This window comes from Sitophilus oryzae, unplaced genomic scaffold (genome assembly GCF_002938485.1).
Source record: "Sitophilus oryzae breed Bouriz unplaced genomic scaffold, Soryzae_2.0 scaffold_1522_pilon_pilon, whole genome shotgun sequence".
Taxonomy (NCBI): Eukaryota; Metazoa; Arthropoda; class Insecta; order Coleoptera; family Curculionidae; genus Sitophilus; species Sitophilus oryzae.
This window is the reverse complement of record NW_022146195.1, coordinates 111,960-127,637: the sequence shown is the minus strand read 5'-3', so window position 1 is coordinate 127,637 and position 15,678 is coordinate 111,960. Positions and strand designations below refer to the sequence as shown.

At 33.6% G+C, this 15,678-nt stretch overlaps 1 protein-coding gene across 3 annotated transcripts in view; it reads right to left on the bottom strand.

The window, feature by feature from the left end:
• LOC115878769 overlaps positions 1 to 15,678 on the bottom strand; it is a 127,724-nt gene that overhangs the window by 13,989 nt on the left and 98,057 nt on the right. For all 3 annotated transcript variants that reach the window (XM_030895360.1, XM_030895361.1, XM_030895362.1), the window contains 4 exons: positions 15,343 to 15,586; positions 13,504 to 13,818; positions 8,715 to 9,020; positions 3,956 to 4,304 (listed from right to left, as the gene is read on the bottom strand). In XM_030895360.1, coding sequence (XP_030751220.1) covers positions 3,956 to 4,304; positions 8,715 to 9,020; positions 13,504 to 13,818; positions 15,343 to 15,586 — 1,214 coding nt within the window. The remainder of the gene's footprint in view (positions 1 to 3,955; positions 4,305 to 8,714; positions 9,021 to 13,503; positions 13,819 to 15,342; positions 15,587 to 15,678) is intronic.

Here is a 15,678-nt window from a genome sequence, read left to right as displayed (position 1 = left end):
AGTTGATAGATCTCGATAAAAGAAATATAATTTCTCTTTAATAAAATATATATTTTGCCTAAATTTTGAACCACTGTTTTATTTTTTGTTTTTTTCTTCATTCTCTAAAATTTATCTGTTACTTATTACCTAGTTTTTTTTAGAAACAAAATCATAAACGCCGTTTACTGTCGTAATATCTTCCCTACTAATATTTGCACTTATTTCAGACTCACCCTGTATTTTTTATGTAATCTAAAGTTTCTGTCAAAATACGCCGTTTCGATATAAAGCAGATTATCATTCATCCGATATACGACGATACGATGATACGATTACAGACTCTTTAAAATGTAACGTTTTATATTAACTGGAAATAGAATTTAAATTTCCCAATACCAAAAATTCTCCAAATTTGTCAACAAAGTAAAGTTAGATTAAATTTATCAAAAAAGGGTCAAAACATCCGTATCGTACACAAAGTTAAATTTATTTTAACTTGACGAACAGGGGTGAAAATTTTTCGTTTAAAAAGTGGGGTGAAAATACTAGGACCAATCATTGCGTAGTGAAATGATTGTATAGCGGATAAGGATGCATGAAAATCCACCTTTACGCGGTGTTTTTAAGGAACGTAACCTTCACGTAAAATGAGGGAATTCTATGTTTTGCTGTATCGTTATTAACGTATTAGTACGAGAGCTAGCAACGTCGGGAAAACAAGTATTTTAAGACGTCTGGCTCTTTGATATATCTTTTATTATGCTCTCTGGAATAGCATGCGGCCCGTCTGGCTGCCGATACCCGTTGCGTTTACTACTGCGCATCCAAAGAAGATCCTCTATTTTTTACTTAGCGCTTTAAATTCTAGTATTGAATAAAAATCAAGCAAGTCTCCATTAGCTCGGCGCGTAGAGCTTTCGCCTATGACGCGAAGGTCAGTGGTTCGATACCGGCTAGGGGTGTAACCTTTTTATTTTTTTTTTTCGTTTATATTCTGATAGTAAAGTATTAAATATTTGCTTTTTTATCACCAAAACGGATGGCGCTTATGGGTTTATGATCCGTAGTGGGTATAAGTAGAATTTGATACTTTCATTTGTTTTGAAGGATTATTGTGGTAATTAATTATTAGGCAGGTTTAGGATGGTCTGGCTGCCGCGCCGGTAGGTTGCGTTCATTACTGCGCATCACATGTGTACAGGGTGTCCCATTTTTGTGCGTTTTTTGGGATTTCTCGTTTATAATTTTATTTTAAAGATTTAAACATAATATATAAAAATTAACATTTTAATGCTTTATTAAGGTAATTTCTGCCTGTCTTTCTTCAAAATATTTTTTTCAGCTGTTGTTTATTATTTTAATAATACTTTTTTTAACAGATTGTTATCTAAAAACTACACAAGTTTATTTTCAGTTCAGTTTGTTAAGATAACGATGGAAAACAAAATTATCTGGTTAAATTAAATTAAATAAAGTAATAATACTTTCTAAACAAGATTGATTAATGTTAATGTGTAGAAAATGCACAAATTTAGGGGTAAAATATTTAGTTACATAAAAAACTAGCAAAGTAATGTGAAAAAAAAAACGTATCATTGTATCTCTACTCATAAACGAGAAATCCCAGATATCCGAAATCCCAAAAAACGCACGAAAATGAGACACCCTGTACCCATGTGATGCGCAGTAGCGAACGCCACCTACCGGGGCGGCAGCCAGACCATCCTAAACCTATCTAATAATTAATTACCACAATAATCCTTCAAAACAAATGAAAGTATCAAATTCTACTTATATACACTACGGATCATAAACCCATAAACGCTATCCGTTCTGGTGATAAAAAAGCAAATATTTAATACTTTACTATCAGAATATAAACTAAAAAAAAATAAAAAAGTTGCAACCCCAGCCGGAATCGAACCACTGACCTTCGCTTCATAGGCAAAAGCTCTACGCGCCGAGCTAATGGAGACTTGCTCGGTTTTTATTCTATACTAGAATTTAAACCGCTAAGTAAAAAATAGAGGATCTTCTTTGGATGCGCAGTAGTAAACGCAACGTGTATCGGCAGCCAGACGGCCTGCACGCTGTTCCAGAGAGCATAATAATAGATATATCAAAGAGCCAGACCTCTTAAAATACTTTCTCGAAAACGTTGCTAGCTCTTAGACTATATTTGTGTATGATAAGGTTGGGAGTAGTTAATAATGTACTGAGAAATAGATTATTACACTCAGATGAAAAAACGCAACGGAAATTTTTTTTGGTCTAGTTTAAAATGTTATATTTTTTGTATTTTTAGCCCAATTTCCTTTATTTTTTAGCAAACTGTATGCAAACATATTAATTTTAATTCTTAAACTCAGTTTATTATAATCTTTAATATTTGACTTATTATACAGGGTTAATCGAAGAGTTATATTTTACCTTATCTTTAAAACATCCTGTGCAATCATTTCGTGTGCAAATTTTCCAAAAACATTATTTTTCGGTCAGAACCTGAATATTTTGTACTCATGTTAACATATGCCTGGCTTACTTTTTAGGAGCAAAATGAACTTGCCGCAAATAATTTGCAATTTTTTCAGTTATCGTTAATTTTTCATATTGACGAGGTGGCTTTGGTGATTATTGCATTGTACGATTGAATATGGTTCTTAGAGTCGAAGATTGTGCAAAAGTTATTGATCTTGTTGAAGATGACCGAAATTATGAATATTCGCTTGGTCCTTGAAGAAGAATGAGAAAACATAACACAATATATTTGCAGCCTCATTAACAGTATGAACCGACATCTACAAACAGTTATAGAAACCGGGGAGCCAATACAAAGTATTAGAGTATTTTTAAGTTTTTTTAGGTTTGTTTGCACCTTAGTTATTATAGTTATATTTTTATTAATATTCTTGGATCTGTTAGTGTTATTAATATTTATTAAAACCAAGCCCGTATCGTTACGTTTTAACGTTTTTTAAATTTTAAAATAGAGGTCTAATAGTGTCTTACGAAAATAGTCACCAAAAGCACCACCTCGTGATATTAAAAAATATCTTAATAAAATAATGATAGTCGAAAAAATTGCAAATTGTTGGTGGGAAGTTCATTTCGCTCATAAAAATTAACCATGTTGTGTAGTAGTTAAACATGTCGACATGAGTCAAATAAGAAAATGCTCAGGAGATATGGTTCTTATCGCACAGGGTGTTTTAAAGTTAGGATAAAAAGCAACCCTTCAATTAAGCCTGTATAATACGCCAAATATAGGGAAATTAAAACAACTTTCGGTTGTCTTGACCAAACCAAACCAAACCGAAACGCGCGTCCAGTGTAAAAGTAAAAGTGTTTTGGTGTATTGTGGTGATTTAGTGTTTTTATTTTGCTGTGTAACAGTAAAGGTTCCAACCTTCAACTGTAATCTTCGATGGCTTCACGGTCAACGGAACAGTTTATAATTATCTGCTGATGATGCTAACATGGTTAGCGAAACGCGCGTCCAGTGTAAAAGTAAAAGTGTTTTGGTGTATTGGGGTGATTTAGTGTTTTTATTTTGCTGTGTAACACCAAAAGTTCCAACCCTCAACTGTAAACTTTCGGTGCACATCATCAATGACACTATGCGTCGTCTTATGGAGTTTGCAACCAAAAGGTATTTTAATTTTCTTATACTAAAGTTTATAAAAAACTAAGTTTATGAATTAAAGTTGATAAATTTGTATAAAAATGTATAAATAAATGTAAATACAAATAAATTTGTTTTTAAAAAAATCATGAAAATAGGGCTAGAAGTATAAAACATATAACACTTTAAACCTGACGAAGAAATTCTCCATTGCGTTTTTTTTTGGCATATGAGTGTACTTTAGATAAATATTGTTTTATTTTATATAATTTTAAACACTTTAATTATTGTTTTGGCGTAGAATGTTTTGATTTGAAAACCGTTACTAACAATTTACTAAATATATCTTACCGGCGTAAGTATTCTGATAATAACATCCCATTTGGGTGGCTCGAAAATTTTCTCGTATCGTTCATCTTTTCGTATTCTCTCGAAATCTTCTCTGACTATCGCCTCTGTCAAGAGCGTCCTTAATGTCGATTCTGTCGTAATTATTTGTCTCCATTTCATTTTGTCTGCAACGGTTAGCTGCGAGTTGAACGTCTCGGCGCTCTCGATTACCGGGCCTTCTTCTTCTTGCTCGGTGGGCTGAAGCACTCTGATCAACACGTTCCAGTTTGGAACGCTCGGATTTTCGAGAGGAACGTTGAAGGTGGACAGATAGTTTTCTTCCCTTTCGTCGGCAGTGTGTTCAGTTTGTCTATGTAAAAATAACAAGAATACGCATAAGCAAATCTGAAGGAATTTTACCAAGAAAACTAAGAAGTCTCTCAGGTTATGTTTTTGAAATGATTTATATCCAAAGAACTTACAATTACATCAATTATTTTTTAAAATTGTTAAATTTTAGTAAATTAACACAGTAGTATAATAATAGTAGTAATACAATAAAAGTAGTAATCATATATTTATGCTTCTCTATTATCGGGATTAATAAATATACAGGGTCGCTTTTATGAATGGAAACGGTCGATTATTAGGTAAAATATAGGAGGTAGGTACCGCAAAAAGTTTAATACAAAAGTTATAGGATTTTTAAATATCTATTAGCAAGTAATAAATTTAAGTGGCACATAAAGGTTTATTTTTTTTTAAACAGAACCCCCTGTATATTGCAGCATATTTCTATTCTTCCTTCAATTCTAAGCAAAAATCGAAATACATACAATGTATCTCAAATCAACCGTTTCCGAGTTATTAATTTTTGAAAATATCACTTAAACAATTTGATTTAATTAATTACGATATGTTCAGTTTCATTTAACGATGCCATTCTGCCGAAAATGTGATACTATCGATGATCGTACATTTGACATTAGTTCTCAAATTAGCATTTATAGATGTATAAAATGAGATTATATCAAGTCTAGAAATTACAAAATTGAAGGAAGAATTGAAATATGCAATAAGATACAGAGGGTTCCATTTAAAAAAATTAAGTTTGATGTGTCACAAGTTTATGACCGACCCTGTATACTAAAATTTACTAGTAGCTAATAGACATTTAAAAACCCATTACAACAGTATCACAGTTTCGGCAGAATGGCATCATTAGATGAAACTGAACATATCGAAATTGATTAAATCAAATTGTTTAAGTGATATGTTCAAAAGCCAATAACTTGGAAACGGTTGGTTTGAGGTACATTGTGTGTATTTCCATTTTTGCTTAGAATTGAGGGAAGAATTGAAATGTGCAATAATATACATAGCTATTTAAAAAAATAAATTTTGATGTGCCTCGACTTTACGACCAACCCTGTGTACATAAATTTATTACTCGCCAATAGACATTTAAAAACCCTGTAATTTTTGTATTTAACTTTTTGTGGTACCTTGTGTATTTTACCTAATAATCGACCGTTTGCATACATAACAGCGCCGACCCTGTATATTCAAATCGTTTAATCATGGATGAAGTCTGGTTGACACGGTTAAAGTGTACTAGAATCAAATAATAAAATCATAGTATAAATAAAATGTGAATCCTATGTCGTTTAAAATTTTCAAGAACGACCTTTGACTTTGACAGTTAAATTATTTCTAAAGAAATTTTTATCCTTCTTATCCCCCTCTTTAAGATCTTCTCTATCATTTAACAAATCATAAGTAATCATAAAACTTCTTATGGTCTAGTGTTTTATACTCAATATATTATTTGAATATAATTTTAATTTAATGTATAAAATCCCTAGATCATATACTGGATGTTTCTCAAAAGTTTTCTCTAATTCCGTCTTATCCCTATAACTTTTATAATTTTTCAGGTAAAAAAGCGAGATTTGGTACGTTAGTAATTGACATAAGTCAGAATTGATTAACGTATTCAATTGTTTTCGGTCACTTTCTGTTCAGTCACCGGAAAAGACTAAAACTTTTAATTTTTAAATAACACCCTGGATATTTTTTAGTTTATTCGAAAGAAAATGACAATCTGAATAGAATGACATATCACATGTAAACTTTTGACAGTTTCGCATATAAAGGGCGCACGGGAAAAAAGATGAGTGTCAGGAAAGCGTTGTTTCATTCTAACTATGCATAAACTTTTATCGTTTTTTACATTTTTAAAGACCTGTTTCTATATGACCGTTATCGATATTCCCGTTTATTTATGTACCAAAAGGTGTAGCTTTTTAACACGAAAAATATTGTGCATTAAAATCAAATTAGCAAAAAAATGGACTTTCGTAGTTTTTCCCATGTGCTCCTCATGGTTTATTTGAAAGTGTGACTTGCGGTTCATAACGACAATTTGACTAAGAATACAAAGTGAGTGGTACCAAATTATTCGTAAAAAATGCTTTTTCCAGATTTGCTAATGAGCCACCCTCGTTCCATTTAAAAAAATGAGATGAGTATGATTAAAAATTCGATTTCGGCAGTTTTTTCGGACCAGGATAAGACACGAAGAAACACAGCCATCTTCCCCTAGGAGATTCAAGACCTTGTCGCTGGTGGGGAAGGTCCTTGTCAGGTGCTGGAGGAATCTCCTCTAGCACTTTAGCTCGGTGTAAGAAGCAACTCATTGTCTTGTCCCTGGCTGTAGTCTTGCCCAGGGAATTGCACCAAGACATATAACAATGCCGGACGGGGCTACCTCTGCCCGTCATATCAGGCACCCTCTACTGACTGTCGTCACGTCTCGCGGGTAGAGGGTGTGGAGGAGTCTTGGCTTAACCGCCTGGACCAAGAGGAGACAACCTCACCAAAAAACTAAATCCTACGATGGCGAGACCAGCTCAAAGGGATGCATGGCTAGATAGAGGACTAGCCATTACTGGCTTCAACCTTGGGGCATCAGGGGGCACCCCATTGTATTTACCCCTTACTTCTGCATGCGGGGCTTTGTAGAAGTGGACCAACTATCCCTAGCGACTCGTGGGAACACTATGAGATCCAGTATTAAAAACACCACCAGTGAAGCTGTGGGGAAGCCCCCTAGCGACACTGGGAACATTACAAATGAAAGTTCCAAGGGACCAAATCCAAAGGAAACTAGAGGAGAGGCGACTGACACTTGCTTGGGATCATCCTCCACAAGTGGCACACAAGCTACCACCTTCTCCAGCAAGGGTCGGGAGCCTACCGCTAGACCCAATAAGCGACACAAGCTACCGTTTCGTCTACCCGGCCTGGGTCAACCAGGCGGGCTAGACGATCCTCTGAGAGTAGGTGAGTAGGTCTTAGCGGAGCAGAAGCACGGAGATACCTCCGACTGCTCCACGAAGGACTTGCTCCAGAGGAAGCAAAAGCGAAAACACTTCTCCGAAAAGGGGAGAGTAAAGAAACCAAGAAAAAACCTGACTCATCTCCATCAAAGGACAAGGGAGGGAGCGGGAACCTCTCACCTCTTTTCCGGTAGGGAGAGAAAAAAGCCAGGATGGAAAGTCGTCCAACACCGGGAGGCAAGCAGGGACGTATTACCAGCTTTGCCGCTATTGCTGGACAAGTGAAAATGGCGGTACTGCCAAAGGATTTCCCAGAGATTGCTCTAACCACCGACCAGCAAACGTCTCTAGAAGAGGCTATACTGGACGAAGTAGTGGCGATCGGATCGCAACACAACGATCTACAAAATGTGGGTCAGCTGCGTTTTGCGGGGATACACTTTCGGGTGGGCATGATCCTCATAGATTGTGTATCTCAAGAATCGGCGAATTGGTTGGTGGAAATCGCACCTAACCTTAGAAATTAGCAAGGGCCGAAACTGGTTGCAGTGAAGGAAGAAAAAATTCGTATAACGGCCTTTCTGCCGAGGAGCAAGGGGAAAGACACCACCTACCTGCTGAGCCTTATCCAACGTCAGAACTTCAATGTAAGGACATCGAGTTGGCGAGTCATCAACTCGAGGGAGGAGGGTCATGGTCAGGTCCTCACAATAGGAATTGACCTCAAATCCAAGGAGGCAATAGAGTAAGAGGAACATATCCTCTATTATAGATACGGGACAATGCCGGTATCAGGTCGAAGGAGAGACGAAGAAGAAGTTAAAGAGGTGGCGAAAATGGAGATAGATCCCCCAGCCTCCACCTCACGGGTTCCTCAGCCTGAGGCAAGCTCCTCCACTGCGAAGAGCGGCACGGAGGGCCAAACTCCAACCGTGGAAGGGTGTGTAGCCTCGGAGGAAGAACTGTTGTCAGAGGAGGATGGGAAATACCCTGTACCCTCTACAACAGGCGTATGATTGTGTGATGACCCAAGGAAGGGGGATACAATAGATCTTTAAGATCGCAGTGATTAACCCCCCTCTTACTCATTCTACAATAACACAGCCATGGCACCCTAGATTGAAATTTAACACAAATTTTAATGTCAAAAGTTGACATGTGATGTGTCATAGTATCGAGTATGATTTTATATCAAATAACGTATAAAAATACTGAGCCATTTAAAAATCAAAAGTTGTAGTCATTTCCGGTGAAACAGGAAGCAACTGAAAACAATTGAATACAACAATCAATCCTAATTTTTGTCATATACTAATATACCAAATCTCTTTTTTTTAATCTGAAATATTTCCCTTATATAGGGGTGAGCCACTTTTGAGACACACCCGGTATATGATGTAGGATAAAAAAATATGCTGAAACCACATAAACTAACATACCTGGCAGTAGTTGTCAAATTTGAAGTAATTAATTGCCTCTGAGGATGATGTGGTCCTACATTACTAACTAGTTCCGGCGCATTAAGTGGTAACTTGTTATCATCTATTTGAGGTTGGGGAGGTAAACTAAGGGTTGCTCTTTCCGATTTCGGAGTCAACGTAAGTCCAGAAGCGGACGATATGTCCGAGAAGTTCTCCCACTCTGGCAGCTCGGGTTGAACAGGATAATTCTTAATGGTAACGTCCCATCTAGTATCTTCTATCGCAGGAGGAGGTTTAGGTCGAGTGTGGTATTCGGTTATAAGTCTGAAATAAATTTAATTAGTATTTAGTTTAAGTAAATATTTATTAGATGAGAAGCAAAATATATATTTGTACTACTAGCATAAAAAAAGCTTATTATATTTTGTTTTACGGTAAAATTTTAGCAGACAATGAGAGTAAAGAGCAGAAAACGTCCATAAGAATCAAGAACGGTGTGAGTTGATTCGAATCAGTAGGCTATTCTTGAGGTCGGCCATATGGGATCCGCCATCTTGAATTTTGCCAACCCAATGTCAGATTCGCGATCAATGACCCATTTGACTTTAGATTTGCGATCAGCGACCCAAAAAACTCCCATATACTGATTTTGTTCGGATCCGTTTTTTTTTAAATTCGCGTCGGTCATATTTGATCCGCCACTTTGAATTTAGCGAATTCGACATCAGATTCATGATCAGCGACCCCAAAAACTCCCATATACAAACTTTTGTTCAAGTTCGTGCATTTTTTGAAATTCGCATCGGCCATTTTGAATTATGCCACTCCGAGGTCAGATTCATGATTAACGACCCAATAAAAAACCCTATACCGATTTTAATTAAGATCCGTGCGATTTTCGAAAACCATGACTTGTAATAGGTTTTTTGAATTTAGAAAAAATATGAGACATGCTAGCTCAATTCTGATGGGTGTTTTGAGTTTATCAGGTCCATTTACATTAGGTTATGGTGTTATACAAGAGAAATTTATTTTTTTGATATTTTCCTACTACATTTTCCTGAATTTACTAAGTTTTTGAGGTTAGAAAAAAAATGAGATATGATAGCGGATGAGCGTAATTCTGATAGCGGATTAGTGCTCAGGGTCGAAAAATACCATAGGATATGATGGTCTGGTAAAAAGCATAGACCACTTTTTTTAAATGAAATGTTTTCAATAACTATTCAAAGCATACTTAATCATAAAACTTTTTATACTTGTTGTCTAGTGCCTTAACTTAAAATTAAATAAAATATAATAAACTTTTTTTGTGTGGCTCTGTAATAACTAGTTTACTGTTCAACAAAATATAAATACAATGCATATTTGTGCTGCCAAAAACTAAAAACAAAAAATAAAAAGAAAAAACTATTTAAAGTATCTAAATATAACTACACAGAGAACACTTAGTTTCTGCTAGAAAATAAAGTGTTTTATTAATAGTTATATTAACACATTTTGAATAGAATGTGGTAGATTTGCATCCTTATCTTATAGATGCAATGCAGTAGTTCATGTTCAGTTCAGGAAATGAACATTCTTTTATTTAAAAAATTGTCGACGTTCGACGTGTATTTTTGACCTGTATTTTTTTGTTGCTGTTAATTGTATCCATAGGGATAAGGTATTTAATCACTTCTGACACAAGAATCTTTTAGCTAACAATAGCCTTGATAAAGACGAAAATACACGTCGAACCGTCGGCAGTTTTTTAAATAAAAGGTTGTTTACTTCCTTTTCCTAAGCCTGTGAACGCCATTTCATTTTGAATAGATTTTCCTTTTTTTAATTCTGACGATGGGACAAGATATAGTTTCTGAAACGTTAATATTTTTCTGTCCGTTGGGCAAATATGTTTTGCGAGTAGAAAACAACTGACAAGCTATATTCTACGTAGTGATGTTTATAAAAACTTAACTTTTTTATTTTTTAACATTTTAAAAATAACCCGTCATAATGGCAATGGTAAGATTATTTTACTTAACATTACTTAATTTTTATCTTATTTGCATTAGGTATAAAAGATATTGAATTAATTTATTAAATATGGACATTAATACAGATTTTTTTTACCTAAGGCCATAAATAATACACATGTAAATTTTAGTCACACTAATTAAAAAATATTAATTTCCATATTACTAAATCTCTTTTTTTTGAGAATTTTAATATTATTTCTACTAAAATCGAAGCATTATTAGTATTTCTATTATATCAAAGTCCAGCTGAAATATCAATATCAGTAAATGCCAAACTGCTGACGACATTTCGGGATTTTTTTTTCTTATTAATAAGTGTGTCTCATATACAGAAAAGTTACGACACAAATATAGAATATTTCTCACATACTTTAACGTAAAATAACTACAATTATATGATAAAAGATTTGCTGATAAACTTTCTAGTCATGAGATTTAAAATTAATTTAAAATAAATAATTTTAATAGCGTCATTATACAAAACAATGATATGAATCTTTTGTATATTTCTATTTTTTTTAATGCTGTAGATAGAAATGTTTTTTTAATGAAAATAACATGAAAAGGACGTTTAATAATGTAAATGACGGTAAATATCTGAATAAATGTTGTAAAGTGTTTTACACAAATATAAATAAGAAATAATAATACTCGCTGCAACAGTGTCCTTTTAAGTCCAACTATTATAAGGCATAATTTCTAGATTAATAAAATAGGGATTGTGTGAATTTACCGACTTTTTAGATTACCGGTAATCGGTAATTATTTCATTATCACAAAATACATATATTTATTAAAAACAAATGTAAAAATAATGGCAAATAAATAAAAATCTCCTAAAATCCCAAATTATTCTAAGCGTACGTCTAATATTTGTATTGTAGGTACATGAATAAAACGAATTGAGTGAAAATATGATAAGTCATATTCATAGTACAGTAAAAACAAATATAACATTCAATTTAAAAAAAAATAGTTATCATATTCGGGACTATTTAAGTATTTTTAATTATCTTAGCTTATGTATCTGAATTAGTCTCTTCTTATTCATCTATTAATCTTTTGTTGAACAGTTAAAGTTTTGATGAAATAAAACTTGTATAAGCAATTACAGATTAACTAGGACCTAATTTTAGTGCCCCTTGTTCCTGTCGCAGAAAAAGCAGTAGTAAGCCGAATGGCCATTAAGGCTTCTAATACTAATTAAAAAAAAAACAATTATTTTCACAAATTTCCAAGAAGAATTCCTTTTCCAAGAAGAAGAATTCCTTCCAAGCAGTAAAAAAATTATGAATAGTTTAATAGCGTTATAGAAGGAACATTGTAAGGTTTATTTCCATAGTAATAAAGGTGGCAACTGTTCTGGCAAATCCTTTTTTTGTTAGAAGCAAGAAATTATCTACTTTTGATCAAGTTGAATAAATCTTCTATTGAGTTCTAGCTAATTTTTTGGCTTCTGGTTCTAGCTTAATGTATATATTTTAACAATTACCGAATTCACCAGTATAGGAAGACCGTAGTTTTCCAGCGAAAGGTTGATTCTCACTATACCTTCCGTTTCCATTCCATATCAGTTCCGTATTTTTTAAGGTTGATTCTCACTATACCTTCCGTTTCTATTTCATATCCATTCCATATCCGTTCCGTATTTTTGTATTGACGCTATACGTAAGCTTCCGTTCCGTACCAGCTCCGTACTTTTTATTGTACAATTTATACCACTACTAAAGTTTTATTTTAAACATTTGTGTCTTTTGAAAAAGGTAATAGTTTTAATTAAGAGGTGAACAAATAAACATCAACCAAATTTTAACAGAGCTGGTACAAATGAGGTCCAAACCAAATTCGTTAATTTTCAATAAACGCAAAAAATGAACAGCAACTTAATTAGCCAATATTTATTAACAATACTTTGTCATTTGCTAATCTAAGCATTACTTAGATATTTTACGAAAGGAAAAATACATTTATGCAAAATTGCACTTTTTACTAAAAAAATAAAATTGGATAAGAATTAGAGCAGTTATGGAACAAAAAAACACGGGATTAAGAGAGTTTTGGAAATAAGATATATACCGGATCAGAAGAACGTGACAACGCTGTTTCCGATACGCTTCAGTCCGTCCGTCAAAAAAATGTATGGAAGGAAAGGATATGGAACGGAAGCGAAACGGAACGGATAGTATGTATTGTCCTATTCATTTACATGATGTAATATTTTATGTAAAAGAAAGGGAAACGGAAGGGAGCTGATATGGAAGATATAGTGAGAATCAACCTTTATTGTATTGACTATACGTAAGCTTTCGTTCCGTATCAGTTCCATACTTTTTATTGTACAATTTATACTTTACTGTACATATTTATATTTATCGTACATTATGAAAGTTTTATTATAAAAATTTGTATCTTTTGAAAAAGGTAATAAATTTAATTATGAGGTGAAAGAATAAATAAATATCAGCAAAATGTTAATAAAACTGGTACAAATGTAAGAACTTGACAACGCTGTTTCCGATACGCTTCAGTCCGTCCGCCAAAAAATGTATGGAAGGAAAGGATACGGAACGGAAGGGAAATGGAACGGATAGTGTACATTGTCCTATTCATTTACATGATATAATATTTTATGTAAACGGAAGGGTGCTGATATGGAAGGTATAGTGAGAATCAACCTTAAACTGGCAATGCAATCCCTAAAAAACTTTTACGTATGTTTTCACTTTTTATTCCTATTAGATCAAAAAAGAACATAACATAACTGTTGAATAATATTAAAAAATTACCTCTTATGTCGCTCAATATCTTCTATCGTTTTCTTTTCGGTGATGGTTCTCAAGAAAACGTCATCGACAACGTGCGAGGTAACTTCCGGTTTGTGAGCCGCAGCGATGGGAGGCTCCAAACGGGCTACCGGTGGCTCCATGTCCATGATATATTCCTGTCGGGGTACTATCGGTGGCGGTGGAGGTGGCACCGGTGCGATGAAGATGTGATGGGAATCGTCTATGGTCTCGGTAACGGAATGAGTGTCAGTCATTTCGGTGTTGAGGGATGCGAGAGACCTAGCGTCAGCCATTTCTTGTTGTTTTCTAAGTATCCTAAAGTAAGCAAAGCAACATGTATTAATTTTTAAACTTCTCGTTGTTTTATAATAATAATTCATGTATTTGAGTTCATGCATATTACTCAAATTTTAAGAAATCATCTGACAAAAAATTTATAGTAAAACTTATAACTATTTGAATAAAACATTGACTGATAACCTGATGCAACATTGGTGGTAATTCGACTTTTATATCAGGCAACAATCATACATCTCACTTTCTTCACCACCGTCTTACTTCTTAGTATATACAGGGTGTTTCAATAAACATGTGCCATCTCTCGTGGGGATATTTCACACGTAAATATAAGATTTATTTTTCATATCTTTTCATATCAATATAGGTCCGATTCTGTTTTGTTTCGTAGCTACAGGGTGTTAGTCTTAATATTTTTTCGATTTAGTATAATTTTCTTCCAAATACTTGTAGAGTCTTCAATGAACTTTTGAGGGTAAAAGTTAAAAACTATAAATGCAACGTATTTTAAAGCTAAAAACGTTTCACATATTTACCAGGGACGTGCATATGGGCTATCATTGGAATATTTTTTTATAAAAGAAGCATGTAAGCCACTGACTTTTTTCTCTTGTTAGCGAAATCGTATAAGCAGTTTAATGCCGTTTAAAAGTTGTCTCTTGACATTTTGCCAGTTTCGACATCCTTGATGAGATAAACGCAATTTTGGTAATTTGCCTTGATCCAAGTCTAATAGGAACCTTAAAAAATTTGTATCATTAACTTGCAAAGGTTTTAAATAAGTACCCATTGATTCCTCATCAAAAAATATGAAAAAAAAATCCAATAAACATGAGTATAGAAATTTTACAGTTACAGGATGTTAAAACATTTAAATTTTTTTTTTGTAATTGTCTTAAATACCATTATTTTTTTATTTGAAATTGCTATGTAGGTTAGACTAATAGTAATAATAACTGATATTAATAATATTTAATAATAAATTAGGTAAAATATATAATTTATTAATTTTATTTTTATTTTTATTTTATTAATTATTTTGATTAAAATAAAATTGCGTTTATCTCATCAAGGAGGCGGAATTCTACAAAATATCAAAACATAACTTTAAATTGGCATTAAACGACCTAAATAATTTTGATATCAAAAGAAAAAAGTCAGTAGCGCACATGTTTTTTTTTGTTAAAAATATTCCAGTGATAACCCATATTATGCACTTCCCTGATGAATTTTTTAGTATTAAAATATGTAGCACTTATAGGAACTTTTACCCTTAAAATTTCATTCGAATCACTAAAAGTACTTAGAAGGAAATTATAATAACTTGAAAGATTATTAAGACTTTAACACCCTGTAGCTACAAAACAAAGCAGAATCAGGCCTATGTTGATATGAAAAATATATCTTAATTTTACGTGAAGAATCTCCCCACGAGGGATGGCAAATGTTTTTTGAAACCCCTGTATAAATATAGGTACACACAAGCAACGTTTTTTTTTATTTTAGTGGAAAGAAATATATAGCAAATATACAACTTCCTACCTGTTGAAAGTTGGAGCAGGTTGAATATGCTTCGGTGGTGGGTGAAGTTCTGGTACATAAGTAAAGTGCGTTCTCTCCGTAATAGGTGGAGATTCAGACCGAATACTCATATCTTCTCTCTGTTCCGGTATAGTTGACAGGTTTCTTTCAGTTCGTGTACTTTCCGAGTCAGAGAAAGACAGACTTGGTGGAGATGGAGGTGCCTTCTTAACACGAACTTGTACGTCAAAGTTTGGTTGTTCACCTGGATATATAGTTAACAGTTACAAAACATCCGTATTCGTTATCAGAATCTACTCATAATTTAACAACAAATGATTCAAGATATAACATAAA